Genomic DNA, 14,737 nt, shown 5'->3' with positions numbered 1-14,737 from the left:
CCTCTTTTAAAGCCCTCTCCCAAAACATTAAGTATGTAAATTTCACCTAAGCAACTATGTATATATATACATATATATATACACACACACATATTTACACAGACACAAGCATACACAATCACTGTTTTCATTACTTACTTGTATTGTCTCCAGTTATGAAAAATTACTAAAATATTGAAGTTCTGTAATAAATGTCTTAGCTTGTAAGATCCTCCTTATGGTCTTTACCTACTGTTACAATGAAACAAAAACATGCTGGTTTACAAAATTGGGCTTAGTAATGGTTAGGTAGTCCTGTCTCTCAGTCTTGTGCTATGACTGATTTTACTCATTCTGAGGACCATGGATACTGGGTGTGTCATGGATGTGGAGGGAAATCTCAGTTCAGTATACAGTTGACTCTTTTTTTTTTTTTTTTTTTTTTTTTTTTTTTTGCTGTACGCGGGCCTCTCACTGCTGTGGCCTCTCCCGTTGCGGAGCACAGGCTCCGGACACACAGGCTCCGCGGCCATGGCTCGCGGGCCCAGCCGCTGCGCAGCATGTGGGATCTTCCGGGATAGGGGCACGAACCCGTGTCCCCTGCATCGGCAGGCGGACTCTCAACCACTGCGCCACCAGGGAAGCCCTACAGTTGACTCTTGAACAATCGGTTTTGAACTGTGTGGGTTGACTTATATGCAGATTTTTTTCAGTAGTAAATACTGCAGTACTACAGGATCCCTGGTTGTTTGAATCCTCGGATGTCAAACTGTGGATACTGAAGAACCGGGGATTCGGAGTGACTATAAATTATACTCGAAAATGCCTACCACACAGAGGGTCGGCACCCCCTAACCCCTGTGTTGTTCAAGGATCAACTGTATATATATTCAGAATTCATATGATAAAAAAAAGGATGGTTATAGTTTACCTCATATACATAATATTCTTAGTATTTCAGTTATTTTAATTGCATTAGATCTCTATCCTCTCAAGTTTAATTAGTAGGAACACAAAACTTTTTATCTTTGGTGCCAACTTCCAAAATAGCAACATGTTTTTCTCTTTGCTTTTACTCTTATTTCAATAAGTATTGAAATATTTTACATAGTCTCAGCTTCACACATACTTTTTTGGTGTATATAGTGCCATGCCCTTCAGTTTGATAAAAACACGTAGAAAACATGAGTAAATGATTTTTTAAAAACACTGCTTAGAATTGAGTGGAAGTTGGCAGAGTTTTGGAATAACAATAAGTATATATTAAACTCACAAAGGATTGAGATATATCTGTAATAGTTCATACATTTCTTGGAACTGTGTAAAAAAAGTTTGGTATTTAATAAATGCTATACCTAATATGAGAGTATGGTAATGGTAAGTATAAATCATGAAAAAAAAAAGGATACTTTCATCTGGTTCTATAGCTTCTGATAATTCATTTTAGAATTTACTTTTTTAGGTTTCTTTTTGAACCTATACTATGCATGCGTCATATTACATGAACTAATGTACATTTAAATCACAGAAAGGAACCAGTCACATTTTTTTTTCATGTTTCTGTCACTTTCTATCCTTAGAAACAGTTGACACTTGGCCAATTGCTCATGATTTGGAGAAATAAGTGGAACTCTACCCAGGGGACCCTAAATGTAAAACTGCAATCTGATAAATTACAAAACAGCTGTGGTAAGTGATAGGTTATACACCTAGATGTAATTTAACCTCTAAAAGTTTTAAGCAGTATTTCCCAATTACAGGGTGCTTAAATACAAGTATGAGGCCTTTGTTAGCAAACATCCAAAACAGGAAAAAGCATCACTGGACTCAAAGCCTGTTGAGGGTTAGGGACCTGCTTTCTGGTTTACCTTATTCATCGGCCATGCGCAGAGCTCGCCTCCTTCTACAGTGCCCGACCAATATTTATTAAATGCACTATTTTAGAACTAAATATTGGAAGGATTATAAATATTGCCCATGAGAAGTAAGATTTAAAAAGAGATTGCTGCACCCTTTTTTCCTTCTCAGGATACCTGCTCCTGCACTATGGGTTCAGGTGAAGGGTGGGAATTGACCAGGCAGAGGAGGAACGTGAAGGTTTAGGGTGTGAGGCAGTTACACTCCCATTACACACTTTCGTGCCATTTTCACTCCTTTCTGATTGCTTATCTGAAACATTGGGCTACTAGATTAAAATTTACAGCCCCTCCCTGAACCTTCTGGTACTGAGTACCTTGGGGCTTTTCTCCTGCTTTTTTCTGCGCAGGTCTCCGTGTCGTAGATATTTTGGTACCTGTTCTCTCCCCCCACCCAGGCATTGAATCTGCGGGTTGAGGAAAATGACCACTTCTCTATCCTCCACAGTGATCTATAAACGATGCTTATGGAATGCATGATGACAACTTTAATCCCAATCCCAAATGAGACTGGGAGTCCCTCAGCCCCTCCCGAGGAAACCTCTATCATCACAAGCAGTCTTGAAGGGAGGGCAGGTCTTCCACGCCCTTTTCTGAGATATGCCCTGCAGGCCCTGAGGGATTACCCAAGGTTGGGGGGGGGACCAAAAGACGAGGCCCGGGGCCAAGTTTCCTCCCTCTCCTCATCTCGCAGGGCGCGGGGATGGGGAAGGAGGGATGTAGCTGGCGCGTCCGAGCGACTATTCGCCACCTGCGGAGAAAAGAGGAATAAAGGTACCCACTGGGACCCGTCCGCAGCCCCGCCCGGCGCCGCGCACGCCTTTTGTAAGCGCCCGTGGCCCCGCCCCTCCCCGGCTCGGGATCGGGTTCCCCCAGCGGAGGGGGGCGGAGAGAAGCCGCAGCTGCAACTTCGCCTGGAGCCTCTGAGGCTGGGCGCAGCCGGGGACCGAGTCGCCGACATCGCGGAGGCGCCGCTTCCCCGGCCCGGGCCTCAACCGAGCCGGCTCGACCATGGCAGCCGCCGCCGTGGCGAATCCGGCCCCTCCGCTCCCCGCCCGTCGCTGAGCGGCCGTTAACCAGCCCGCCCGCTGGTCCCCCCGCCGTTGCCGCAGCGGCCCAGGCTCCAGACAAGTTTCCGCCGCCGGAGGCGAAGGCAGGGAGGACGGACGTGGGGAGTCGGGCGCCCCCGGCCCACTCGGCGCTCCCGCCCGCGATGTGGGGGCGCTTCCTGGCCCCGGAGGCCGGCGGCCGGGACAGCCCCGGCGGAGCCCGCAGCTTCCCGGCGGGTAAGTAACGGGACAGGCCCCCGGCTGGGGTGGGGGTCGCGGCCGACCGCGGCGCCTCAGGACCCCGCCGCCGCTCCCCTCCCTCCTCAGGCCTGGCTTCCCCCTGGCCGCCCGCCCCCGACGCCGCTCGCCGGCCCGCCAGCCCGGCTTCCTCCCGGCTGCTGACGCCCGGCCCCGCGGGCTGACTTCTGGCGCCCCGCGTCCCCGGCCCTGTCCGCCCTGCATCGCGGCACACCGGCTCGGCGCGGCTCGGTGTCCGGGCCGCTCCTCCTCGGGCCGCAGCCCGGGCGCCCCAACTTACAGTTCGCTTGGGCCTCCTCGGGTTAGGCTTTGTTGTGCATCCTCCTCCCTTTTTCTTGTGGGGTGTGTGGCCGACGTGGGTAACGGGGCTCACGGAGCCCCGGGCGGGAAGGTCGCTGCGACCGTGCTGCAGCGGCGGCGGCGGCGCGGAGCGGCGCGCGCCAGGGGAACCGGGATCTGCTGCAGCCGCGTCCGCACACCCTACTTTAGGGCGCGTTTTGGGGCGGAAGGAGGCTGCTGGTGATGCCTTGGCTGCAAGTGCCCGCCGAGGGGTCCAGCCCCTCACTAAGACCTGGTCACCGCCCAGCAGCCCTCTCTGGAGGACATGTCCTGCCAAAGCCAGTCGATCTTTGAGCAATAGGGGTGTTAATCCGTTTGCCTGTCCCTGGCCCTTTCAAGGAAAATTGGGGGTTTGCCGCGTTGGGTGTGTGAAGAGAGCTGTTTGTAACGCACAGCCATTTCAAGCCTGCATCACTTAAAAGTTGTGTAGGAGCCGCCAAATTAGGATAAATCGTCCCCTAATTTGTGATATAAAAAATAAGGTTTGGGTTGCCTGTGACAAGTTATCTGACGTTGACGGTTCTTTCACGCACTTTAATCTTAATTGAATTTTGAACCCCCCATGAAAAGCTGCAAGTTATATGGACCATTTACCCAGAAAAAACCGCCATATGTACTTCCACAAAAATTTTCCTACAACTTTAGGTGCTTCTAGGACTCCTGTTAAGTAACCTCGTTACACAAAATGAGCTCTACTTGTGTAACTGACATTTTGGTATACATTTTCAAAGCTGTTTGCGAAACGAAATAGCAGAAGCATTTGGAAGTGTTTTTTTGTTGGTAGTATTTTTGCTATTTAAAAAATATCAGGCATAAACTCAGATTTCTATTAAAATTTCAAATAATGCAATTCTGTGATAATTTAGAAATTTGTGATGTGGGGTTTTTTTTAGACATATATAATTTTGTCACCTTTATTTAGGGTGTAATTGACAAATATAAATTGTATTGATAGATACATTTAATATGTGCCACTTGGTTTTGATATACACACACACATACACACACACACACACATTGTGAAATGATCTCCACAATCAAACTAGTTGACATATCCATCACCTCACAGTTACCATTTTTTTGTGTCACGTGTTTGGTGAGAAAACTTTAAGGTCTACCCTCTTAATGCATTTCAAGCATACAATACAGTATTGTTAACTGTAGTAGCATACTGTACGTTAGATCTAGACATAAAAATTTTAAAATCCAGAGTTAGATTTGAAATCATTCTCTTAAATTTGGTCCTGCAACGCTTTTAGAAATAATAGAATTGAACGTAGGCATGAGTTTAGTAAAAAAATCATATAAGTGGGAAATTATTTTCTCTGAAATGTATACCATTTTTCCTGTGAAGTGGAGACAGCACTTGAGAGGTTTTTGATGCTCACTGGGTGCTTACAGACTCTACAATCAAAGTAACTTCAGTGAGTGAGAAGGTACTTCATTATCCCTAGAGGCTGGAGGGAATGGTTTCAGTTTATCTGTACATGTCAGAAGCCATCTGTAATGTCTTTGTAACCTAACCTCTTAAACTTTATTTGTAATAATAACATGTTTGAAGGCTTAATATCCCCCAAGCATTGTATCCATTTTTCCATTGTTTTCTATGAAGAAGAAAACATCATAGTGCTTAGAAATTTTTAATTAACTGAAGAAAGGACTTTGAGGTTATATTGCACCCTCTAAACCTTTGCTGTGACAGAGAATATAGTGGAAGAAAATACTTTATAAATACTACCCAATTTTAATAAATTTGGACAGTATATCTTTACAACAAATATATTTTATCTAACCTTTGACAGTGATAAACCTTTGGTAAGTCAGGACATGCCTTTCCAATAAAATTTTTTTTTCAGCTATATGCTGAGAATAGATTACTTTTACAGAATAGTGATATGATTATGTTTATTCTCTTCTTGAGCCAAGCAAATCTTTAAAATTTTTTTAGTTTAAAAATTTATACCTTAGATGAAAAACTTGTGTGGTGTCTTTAGCAAATGAGCAGACAGTGAAGGTTAAGATAATGACCTCTGAATTGGTTCATGTAGGCATTTTTTTCTTAGAATTTAAAGGAAATTTATATATTTGAAACACTGTCCAGTATTATCTTTTGACTACCTTGAGCGATTTTAGAGCTTTTCTGAAAGCAGAAGGAACCAGTCTTCTGATTGAATTTATCAGCAATCATTTTGGTTTTGATGGCCGGTGTGAAGACAGAGATATGTAAATTATTTCTGGTATTTAAATGAGTTTGTCTCAGTATGTGGGTTAATTCTAGGTGTCCTAAAACTGGTTTGTTTATACAGTTATGTAACTAAAGGGAAAACCAAAGGTAATGTAGAACCAGTGTTCTAAAAAATTGGAGAAAACTTTCTTTTCAAGGTAATAGCAGTTAAAACAAGTGGGACTAATTAGCATGGTTTGGAAAACACTGAACTTTTGACCTTTTCTTTAGGATTTAATTTTGTTTTTGCTTTACCCACAGTTTTTCAGCTTTACAGAGATAATTGTTATAAATGAAAATAAAATGAATATTTTCTTATATGTCCATACAAAGATCAAACAAAAGGCCCCCCTCCCCCTCCTTTTTTTTTCCAATTGGCAAGTGTGGTTAGAAAGCTAATTTTAAATAGAACAAATGTTATGTCTTTTATGCATTTGGTTGAGTGCATTTGAGAAAATCCTGTTATTCAAAATGTATAATAGTTTCAAATTTGGATGAAAGATAGATGTATTTCCCTTAGGTTTTAAAAATCTAGTATGATATGGGGATATTTTGAGTACTTATACTTAGGTATACTGAATTTGTTCCTTTTTATAAATCATACTTTCAAAATATTAATACATTTAACCCTAAAACATTTGGAGGTAGGATATGATAGTTTTCAAGTGTGCTGAAAAGAAAATGTTATAGAAAATACTTACATGATCTGAAGAAGTGTCATTTGTTCAGTGCCTCAAGCTTTAAATATGCCTTTTCCTAGTTGATACCTGGCCATAAGGTGTTGATAGTGATGTCATAATGATGGTGGTAGTAACTGGTATGATTATGTCAAATACAAAGTTTTTCTGTGGTTCTGAATTAAATGGACCCAAAAGTACCCTGATAACAATGAAACATCACTCTTCTGCCTAAACTCATTGGACGTGTTCTTTTATAATAGGCTTTGGGGGATGAGGGGTGAATCTCAACTTTAGTGATGACTTTTGTGAAATGAACCTGATTATTACTGATAGCTTCTTGGCTTGAATGAAGCTGGTAAATTAATCTGAGGCCAGACAGTAAATGGTGAGTTCAGCCTCTGTTGTGAATGTTTCTGTATGTTGAGAATGGAAAGTTTTTACACAGTCTTGAGTTTTCTGACTGGATGAGATGTGTATATTTGTATTCTGAGAAAAAGATGAAGAAATGAAGGCTCTCAGATTTTACTGAGTTATAGCTTAATTAGTTCCTTCAAATTGTACATTAAAAAATGAGCAATGTGATCATTTAGATAACTTCTAAAGCTACGTTAGAAGTACTAAAGTAGTAACAATACTAATTATTGTTACTACTTAAGGATATATATATTTTACACTGGCAAAATAACATTCTACAAAGTGGAATTTATTGTATAAGGTCATTCATTTTAAGAACAGGACTGATCAACATAAAAGAACATCAAATTGCTCTTCATACTAATATTTTACTTGCACTTCTATTTTTCTTTAATTAAAAAGAATTCATTGTTGTTACCTAGCATAGTGCTTGGCACGTACATAAGTACTTGGTAAATATGAGTCATTCTTTCAGTAAATATTGTGTGGGATACATCATTGAACAAGAAAGGTAGGGTCCCAGCTCTAAGGGAACTTATATTCTAGTAGGGAGGAAACAATCTGTAAGTAAACTAACAAGGTAACTCAGCTGATGTTAAGTACTGTGACGAAAAGGGAGCTGGTGAGATGGTGTGGGTAGAGCTGGGTAGAGAAGGCCTCCCTGAGGAGGTAGCATTGCTCTGAGACCTGAATGATGAGAAGGAGCCAGACATGAGGGCAGGAGTGTTCAGGCAGAGCGTATAGAAACAGCTCCAAGGTGGAAATGAATTTGGGGAGCTTGAGGAATATCAGAGGTCAGTGAGTCTGGAGCACAGTGAGTAGGGATATGAGGTGAGGGAGGCCTGATGTAAGGCATCGTAAGAATTAGTAAGAATTTTGGGTTCTTTCCTGTGTGAGGGGAAGGCAGCTGTGGGTGGGTAGGGGAGATGACTGTTCATTCTTTCACTCAACACACTGAGTGCTACTGTGAGGCAAACCTCGTTCTGTGTTCTGTGTCCTGGGGAGATGAAGTAGATATCCCTGTCCTTGGTGTTTATAGATCACTCCTGGCTGTTTTGTGGGGGAAGAAATTGTGGCGCAGTGGGGGAAAGATTGGCAGTAGGGAAGCCGGTTAATAGGTCATTGCGGTGATTGGGTGAGAGATGATGGCGTGGATCAGAGTGGTAAGATTGGATTGGAGAGAACAGAATGGGTCTGGAATATACTCGAGAAATAAAGCTGACAGGATTTACTGATGGTTTGGGGGTGGTAAATGAAGGAAAGAGGAATCAAAGATGATGTCTTAGTTGGGGCTTCAGTAATTATAATGGATGGCGGCGCCATTTTCTGAGGTGTGGAGGAACGTGAGGAAGATAAGTGGAATTGAGAGTCCTGTTTTAGCCGTGTGGCGTTTGAGATGCATTTTAGAGGTTCAGGTGAGAAGTTGGGTATACAAGTCTGCATCTCAGTGGGGAGACGGGAAGGTGGAGGTAGGGATTTTGAGAGTTAGCTGTGTCTAAATGATGTCTAAATGTGATCACATAGAGTATCGAGAAGGCAGCAGAGGTTAGCGTTTTTTTGGTCAGATAGAGGAGGAGGAGCCATCCAAAGAGACTGAGAAAGAGCAGCCAGTGAAGTAGGAGTGCAGCCAGCAGAGTGTGGTGTTCCAGAGGAGAGGAGACTAAGGAAGGAGTCTTCACCACCAGAGCCGCGTGCTTCCAAGAGGCCATGTAAGATGAGACAGAAGAGAATGGACCAGTGCCACTGCATACTGCTTCCAGTGAGAGACTTAAAAAGTTAAAACTAGTAGGGATTAAAGATTCTCTAATCGAGTCTGCACATTTTATTACATAGAATTGGTACGTAAGTTCTCAGTGAGTGTTTGGGTTGCTCTCTTTGCCCTTACCACTTCTCAAGCCAGGGTGACCAACTATCTGGGTTTGCCTGGGACATTCAGTTTTAAAACTAGCAGTACTGTCTCCTGGGATGCCTTACATTGAACAGTCACTGAGTCTTGACTATAGGATTCTGCCTAGGGCATCTGAACTGGTGTAAGGTTTTAAATTACTTTAAAGAGATTTTAAATTACTTTAAAGATAGTGGATTCAAGATCAGGAACTTTGTTTTATGCCCTCTTTACACAGTGATGTCTTCATTGCTTTATTGATGCTGTTTTAATACTAAAAGTTCAGAGTTCTGAAGTGAACTCTAGTTTCTAGTTAACCTTCTGAAAGAGAATGGGATGAAAAATTTGGACTACATTTCATGTAAAGTTTAAAGTTTTCTATGAGGTGCTTACACTGTCTTGTAGAGGCAGATATTGTGTGTTTATTGATCATAATCAATATACATTGCTTTGTCATGACATTACTGAAGCTTTTTCATTAATTCTGAGCATCCCATCTCACTTTAGGAATAATGTACTGAAAAGCTTAACTAGAAGTTAAGTTTTTAAATTTGGGGGGTGTTATTTATAAATTTTCTCAAAACTTTATTTTGGAGTGTTTTAAAACTAAAGTTTTGTTTTCATTTTGGCATTTAAATGTATTATGTAAAGCACTTAGGCTCCTAAGTATCAGAAAACAAAAGGCTAATTGAGAAATAATGAGCTTACTCTGCTTTCTTTGGAGGTCAGTGGCTATGTGAATTTTCATTAGGTCTAGCAGCATTAGGTCTTAACAACTTTATTTAGGAATGTTTATTTTTACTGGGGCTTTTATTTCCTCCTGGGCTGATGATCCTTCTTAAGTTGGGACATAATTTGCTACCATGTAGAATATTTTCTCTATTAATTGATATTGTGAAATAGTTATATTCAAAGACAAAGGTAAACCCCTCTGGAATACGACTTGTTATACTTCCTCACGTTTGTAGTGGTTTTATTAAAAAAACCTCTTATTAGTTTTTATCATACCTCATTTTTCCCAGTTTATAAACAGAAACAAAGGCTTATGAGAGACTAAATTAAATATGTGGCCCTCATTCCAAATAGCTACCAAAATACTCTTTTGAATACAGCATTTCATGTAACCAGAGTATAAGATAGGAATCTTTGGCCTGTCCACATATTGAAATCAACAAGCACATGATTTTTTTCATAGAAGGAGATGGTCTTACCTTTGTTGGTTGCTACCCTGACGCTCTTGAGTTCCTTGTTTTATATCATGAGTGAATATTACTGGTTTGAATTCATACTTTTTATGTGAAAGGTGAACCACTTATTTATCCATCTGATCATTGTTCTTAATTGAGTTAATTTTAACTTCCACCTGAACCAAGCTAGTTTAAAACTCTTCCTTGTTATACTCAAGTTGAAAGTAAGGAAATTTAGAATCAATCTGGAGACTATAGTCTTATACCTATTGTGGTAATGTTTTTTAAAATTATTTTTATTAATTTTAGTAATAATAGTACTAATAAGTAGTTTTAATAGTAATAGTTAATGAACTTCCAGATTTCTTTTTTATATTTAGAAAGCAAAGAATACTAGGTGTTGATTACTTAAAATTCGATTTAAATCCTTAAATGCAAGAAAGCCAATTAACTTAGATTGAGGTAGATTTTTTTCCAGTTTGATTGAGGTGTAATTGATATATAACATTGTATTAGTTTAAGGTGTACAATATAATGACTTGCTGTATGTATATATTGCAAAATGATTACCATAATAAGTTTAGTTAACGTCCATCACCACACATAGTTATGGTTTGTTTTTCTTGTGATGAGAACTTTAAAGATTTACTAATTTTAGTAACTTTTAGATATACAGTATAGTATTGTTAACTATAGTCGCCATGCTGTACATTATATCCCCAAACTTATTTATCTTATACCTGGAAGTTTGTACTTTTGGACCACCTTCACCCATTTCCCCCACCCTCCCACCACCTGCCCCTGGAAGTCACCAGTCAGTTCCCTGTCTCTATGAGTTTGTTTGTTTTTAGATTCTACATATAAATGAGATCATACAGTATTTGTCTTTCTCTGTCTGGCATATTTCATTTATTGTAATGCCCTCAAGGTCCATTCATGTTACAACAGGATTTTCTTCTTTTTATGGCTGAATAATATTCCATTCTGTACAAATGCATTTTCTTTAGTCATCCATCTGTTGATGGACCCTTAGGTTGTTTCTGTGTTTTGGCTATTGTAAATAGTGCAGCAGTGAACATGGGGGATGCAGGTATCCCTTTGGGATAGTGATTTCATTTCTTTTGGGTATATACCCGGAAGTGGGTTTGCTGGATCATATGATAGTTCTATTTTTAGTTTCTTGAGTAACCTCCGTACTGTTTTATGGTGGCTGCACCAATTTACATGCCCACCAATAGTGTACAATTTTTCTCTTTTCTCCCCATTCTTGCAAACACTTGTTATTTCTTGTCTTTTTAATAATAGCCATTCTAACAGGTATGAAGTGCTATCTCAGTGGTTTTGATTTGTGTTTCGCTGCTAATTAGTGATGTGGAGCACCTTTTCATGTACCTGTTGCCATTTGTATGTCTTCTTTGGAGAAATGTTTATTCAGTTCCTCTCCCCATTTTTTAATCAGATTGTTTTTTTTCTATTGAGTTGTATCATTTACTTCTACATTTTGGATATTAACCCCTTATAAGATAGATGACTTGCAGGTATTTTCTCCTATTCAGCAGATTGCCTTTTCATTTTGTTGATGGTTTCCTTTGCTGTGCAGAAGTTTTTTAGTTTGATGTAGTATACTTTTTATTTTTACTTTTTGTTGCCTTTGCTTTTGGTGTCAAATCCAAAAAAATCATTGCCAAGACTGATGTCAAGGAGCTTACCCCCTGTGTTTTCTTCTAGGAGTTTTACGGTTTCAAGTCTTACATTTTTAACCCATTGAATTGATTTTCATGTATGGTGTAGGATAAGGTCCAGTTTCATTCTTTTGCATGTGGTTGTCCAGTTTTCTCAATACCATTTATTGAAGAGACTATTTCTGGACCCTTTATTCTGTTCCATTGATCTATTGTGTCTGTTTTTATGCCTGGCACTTTAAAAAATATCTTTACATATTAATTCATTTAATTATCACAACAGCCCTATAGGATAGATACTATAATTTTTTTTTCTCTTCTTACATATGAAGAAACTGAGGCACAGATTGGCTAAGTGACTTAGTCAAGATCTCACTGCTTGTAAGAGTGGTACAGAACTTGAACCCAGGCAGTCTAGTTTCATAGTCCATATTCTTTTCCACTAAGCTATACTATTCATTCTATAATTAAAGAAAAATTAAAACTATTGGAGTCACTTACCCTAGAGATAAACAGTACTGAAATGAAGTAGAAGAGTAGGGTGAATAACATAAATATCTCTATATTAAGTTTCTTTCACTTTAGCTAGGTATTTTCCAGTGTAGTACAAGATTTTCTGTTTTTGTTTTCCTGATTACTATTAATGTGAATATCTTTCTGTGTTTTAATGTTCTATTTGATTTTTTGGTGACTTTTTTGTGCCTTTTGATGCTATTGAAAATTGTTTTCCCACATTTATTAGGAATTTTGGCCAACAGCCTTTCAAATCACTTATAATTATTAGTGTTTTTTTGTTTTGTTTGTTTTTATCTACATTGGAAAATATTTACTGATCTTTAAATAGATAACTTAAATACAAACTGGCTCAAGGGATAGTTTAAAATCTCCTGGATTTTAAAACAAACAGACAACAACCAAAAACAAAACAAAACAAAAAACACCCTGTTTTAATCCTTCTAAAACAAAGACTATTTTTAAGATCTAATTATAAAGCTTCCAAAATTTTAATTTTATGCCAGGAACATTTATTGGGTACCCAGTAGTTATAATGACTACATTTATTGAGACCCTGTCTTAACTGTGCAGCTCTGTGCTAGAGACTAAAAATGTTGCTTTTGGTGAGGAAGAAGAAAGTCATATACATATGGGTTAATATAATTTAGTAAATGCTGTTATGGTATTTTGAGTGATATATTGGGAGAGCACAAAGTAGTAGTTATTTTAATACCACCTGGAGAAATCAGAGAAAACATTTAGAGCAAGTTAATTCTGAATCAGGACTCTTAAAGAAGAGAGAGAAGAGAAATAGCTTGGAGTCACGAAAGAACCTGATCTGTTTGGAGGCAGTGGTTAGGTATGTGCAGCTACAGAGTGTAGGGGAGCTGAAGTGGGAGAGGTAGGAGTTGTAAAGTCTTGGAAACTGAGGTTGCCAGTTGGTGAAGAACTTTGCCAAAGTTAAGGAATTTGAGTTTTAAGCAAAAGAATGACGTAAATATATTTTCTGATAGTAGGGTAGAGGCTGGCTTGGGCAGAGTTACTCCAGCAGGACATCTGTGCAGCAGTTCAGCCAAAAGACATATGATCTGTGACAGTGGGAAGAAGAGGAGAGAACTAATTCAGTGAATACTTCTGAAATGGATTGAAAGAGTTTCAGAAATGGATTAGGTGTATGAGTTAAGGAAAAGAGATTTTTGTTGTTGTATTCCCTGCATTTATTTCTTTTTAACTTGGTTTCTACTTATAGAATTTGGGCAGCTTGAAGGCTACTGTTCTGAACTTTGAGGAGAAGTACTTGTTAACATTTCAGAGATGTTATATTGTGAGATTTGTGTATCTTATGTCAAATAAGGGTAAATATGATTTGATATTTTCTGTTTTTTTGTTTTATTTTATTAAAAAAGGTTGGTCTCAGTGCACTGAATGGGTGATAACCTGCATTTTAAAAAACACTGTAATTTGTATTCATAGTTTGTATTGTATATTCAGCTTTTTATTTACAACTATAAATCTGCTTTGTCAATGGTGTTGTTTATTTTTCTGGCTTAGCATTGTCATTTTAAAAATTCAATAAGATTAGTTCTTCTAATTGCAGTTACAATTAATGTTAGCATATTGTGGAAGACTTGATGTTGTGTGCATTTTTGCTTCCAATTTAGAAAAAAAGCTTCAGAAATAAAATAAAATATAATAGGTTACTTATTCATTTGATGCTAATCTTCCTGTTTTTCCAATGTGAGAAATATTAGTAATTATTAAATAAGTTATCCCTGGGCATTCAGTATTCTATTTAAAATTATTGAAATTGGTATTAAAAAATGTAACATATTGCCTTCCAAAGAGAAGTCCCAATGTATGGTGTCTTGGGAATCTTTGCTGTTCTTGCAGAAGTGCATCTTTGTTCTAGAGAGAGCTGATTCTACACAGTCATTCAGTTGCTCTAATATGATAGGACCTAGGTAATACTTTATTTCAGAGATCACTGAGCCTTAAAGTTTGTTTTTTTAAGTGCATAGCACATATCTAGAAATTGAGTAATTCCCTTTTAGTAGTGTAGTCTTATAACTATTGTGTGAGAAAATTTTCCTTGTATCACCTGGTAAGCATATTCGTGTCTAATTCTGACTGCTTTGTGATTCTGGATTATGTTGAATAGAGACACGCCATGTCATTCTTCTCAGATTGAATTCATTCAATCTAAATGAAAGATTAGAATGTTATTTCAGTCATGACATTTTGTTAATTATCTTCAGTGTTCTAGGCACATAAAATATTGGATCTTTTTAAGAAAGTAGTAGTTATATTATATGCTTATTATATATTAGAAAGTAGTAGTTATATGCTTATAGACTTATTATATGCTTCCTTCTTCTAGAGTTCTTTTGATGAGGATACCTTCCTAGAAAAAGGACTGCACTGGTCTTTTGTCAAAGTATATGAGTTGCTGTGTTTCCCCGGTAGACTCTCCTACAGCTTTAAAAAGCTTCATAATTTTTTTCTTCTACTGGACTAAATTAATTGTGATATTGAAACAGACTTGTAACTATCAACCAAAACAAAGAACCAGTCTATTCTAAGTTCTTTACTTTGAAGAAATTTTTTTCCTTTTAAGTGTATAAATATAATT

The 14,737-nt window shown here is 38.7% G+C and overlaps 1 protein-coding gene across 2 annotated transcripts in view; it reads left to right on the top strand.

The window, feature by feature from the left end:
- Positions 1–2,788: 2,788 nt before the first annotated feature.
- Positions 2,789–14,737, top strand: part of CEP85L (centrosomal protein 85L) — a 153,938-nt gene continuing 141,989 nt past the window's right edge. Inside the window, exon 1 of one of the 2 annotated variants that reach the window (XM_081251008.1) lies at positions 2,789–3,181. In XM_081251008.1, the coding sequence (XP_081107134.1) occupies positions 3,109–3,181 (73 nt within the window). In that variant the 5' untranslated portion in view covers positions 2,789–3,108. The remainder of the gene's footprint in view (positions 3,182–14,737) is intronic. The other variant, XM_081251007.1, reaches the window with a different exon arrangement.

Source organism: Mesoplodon bidens (assembly GCF_964165515.1).
Source record: "Mesoplodon bidens genome assembly, chromosome: 12".
NCBI classification, from domain to species: Eukaryota; Metazoa; Chordata; class Mammalia; order Artiodactyla; family Ziphiidae; genus Mesoplodon; species Mesoplodon bidens.
The sequence above is the reverse complement of the archived record's forward strand: the minus strand, read 5'-3'. Positions and strand labels throughout refer to the sequence as shown.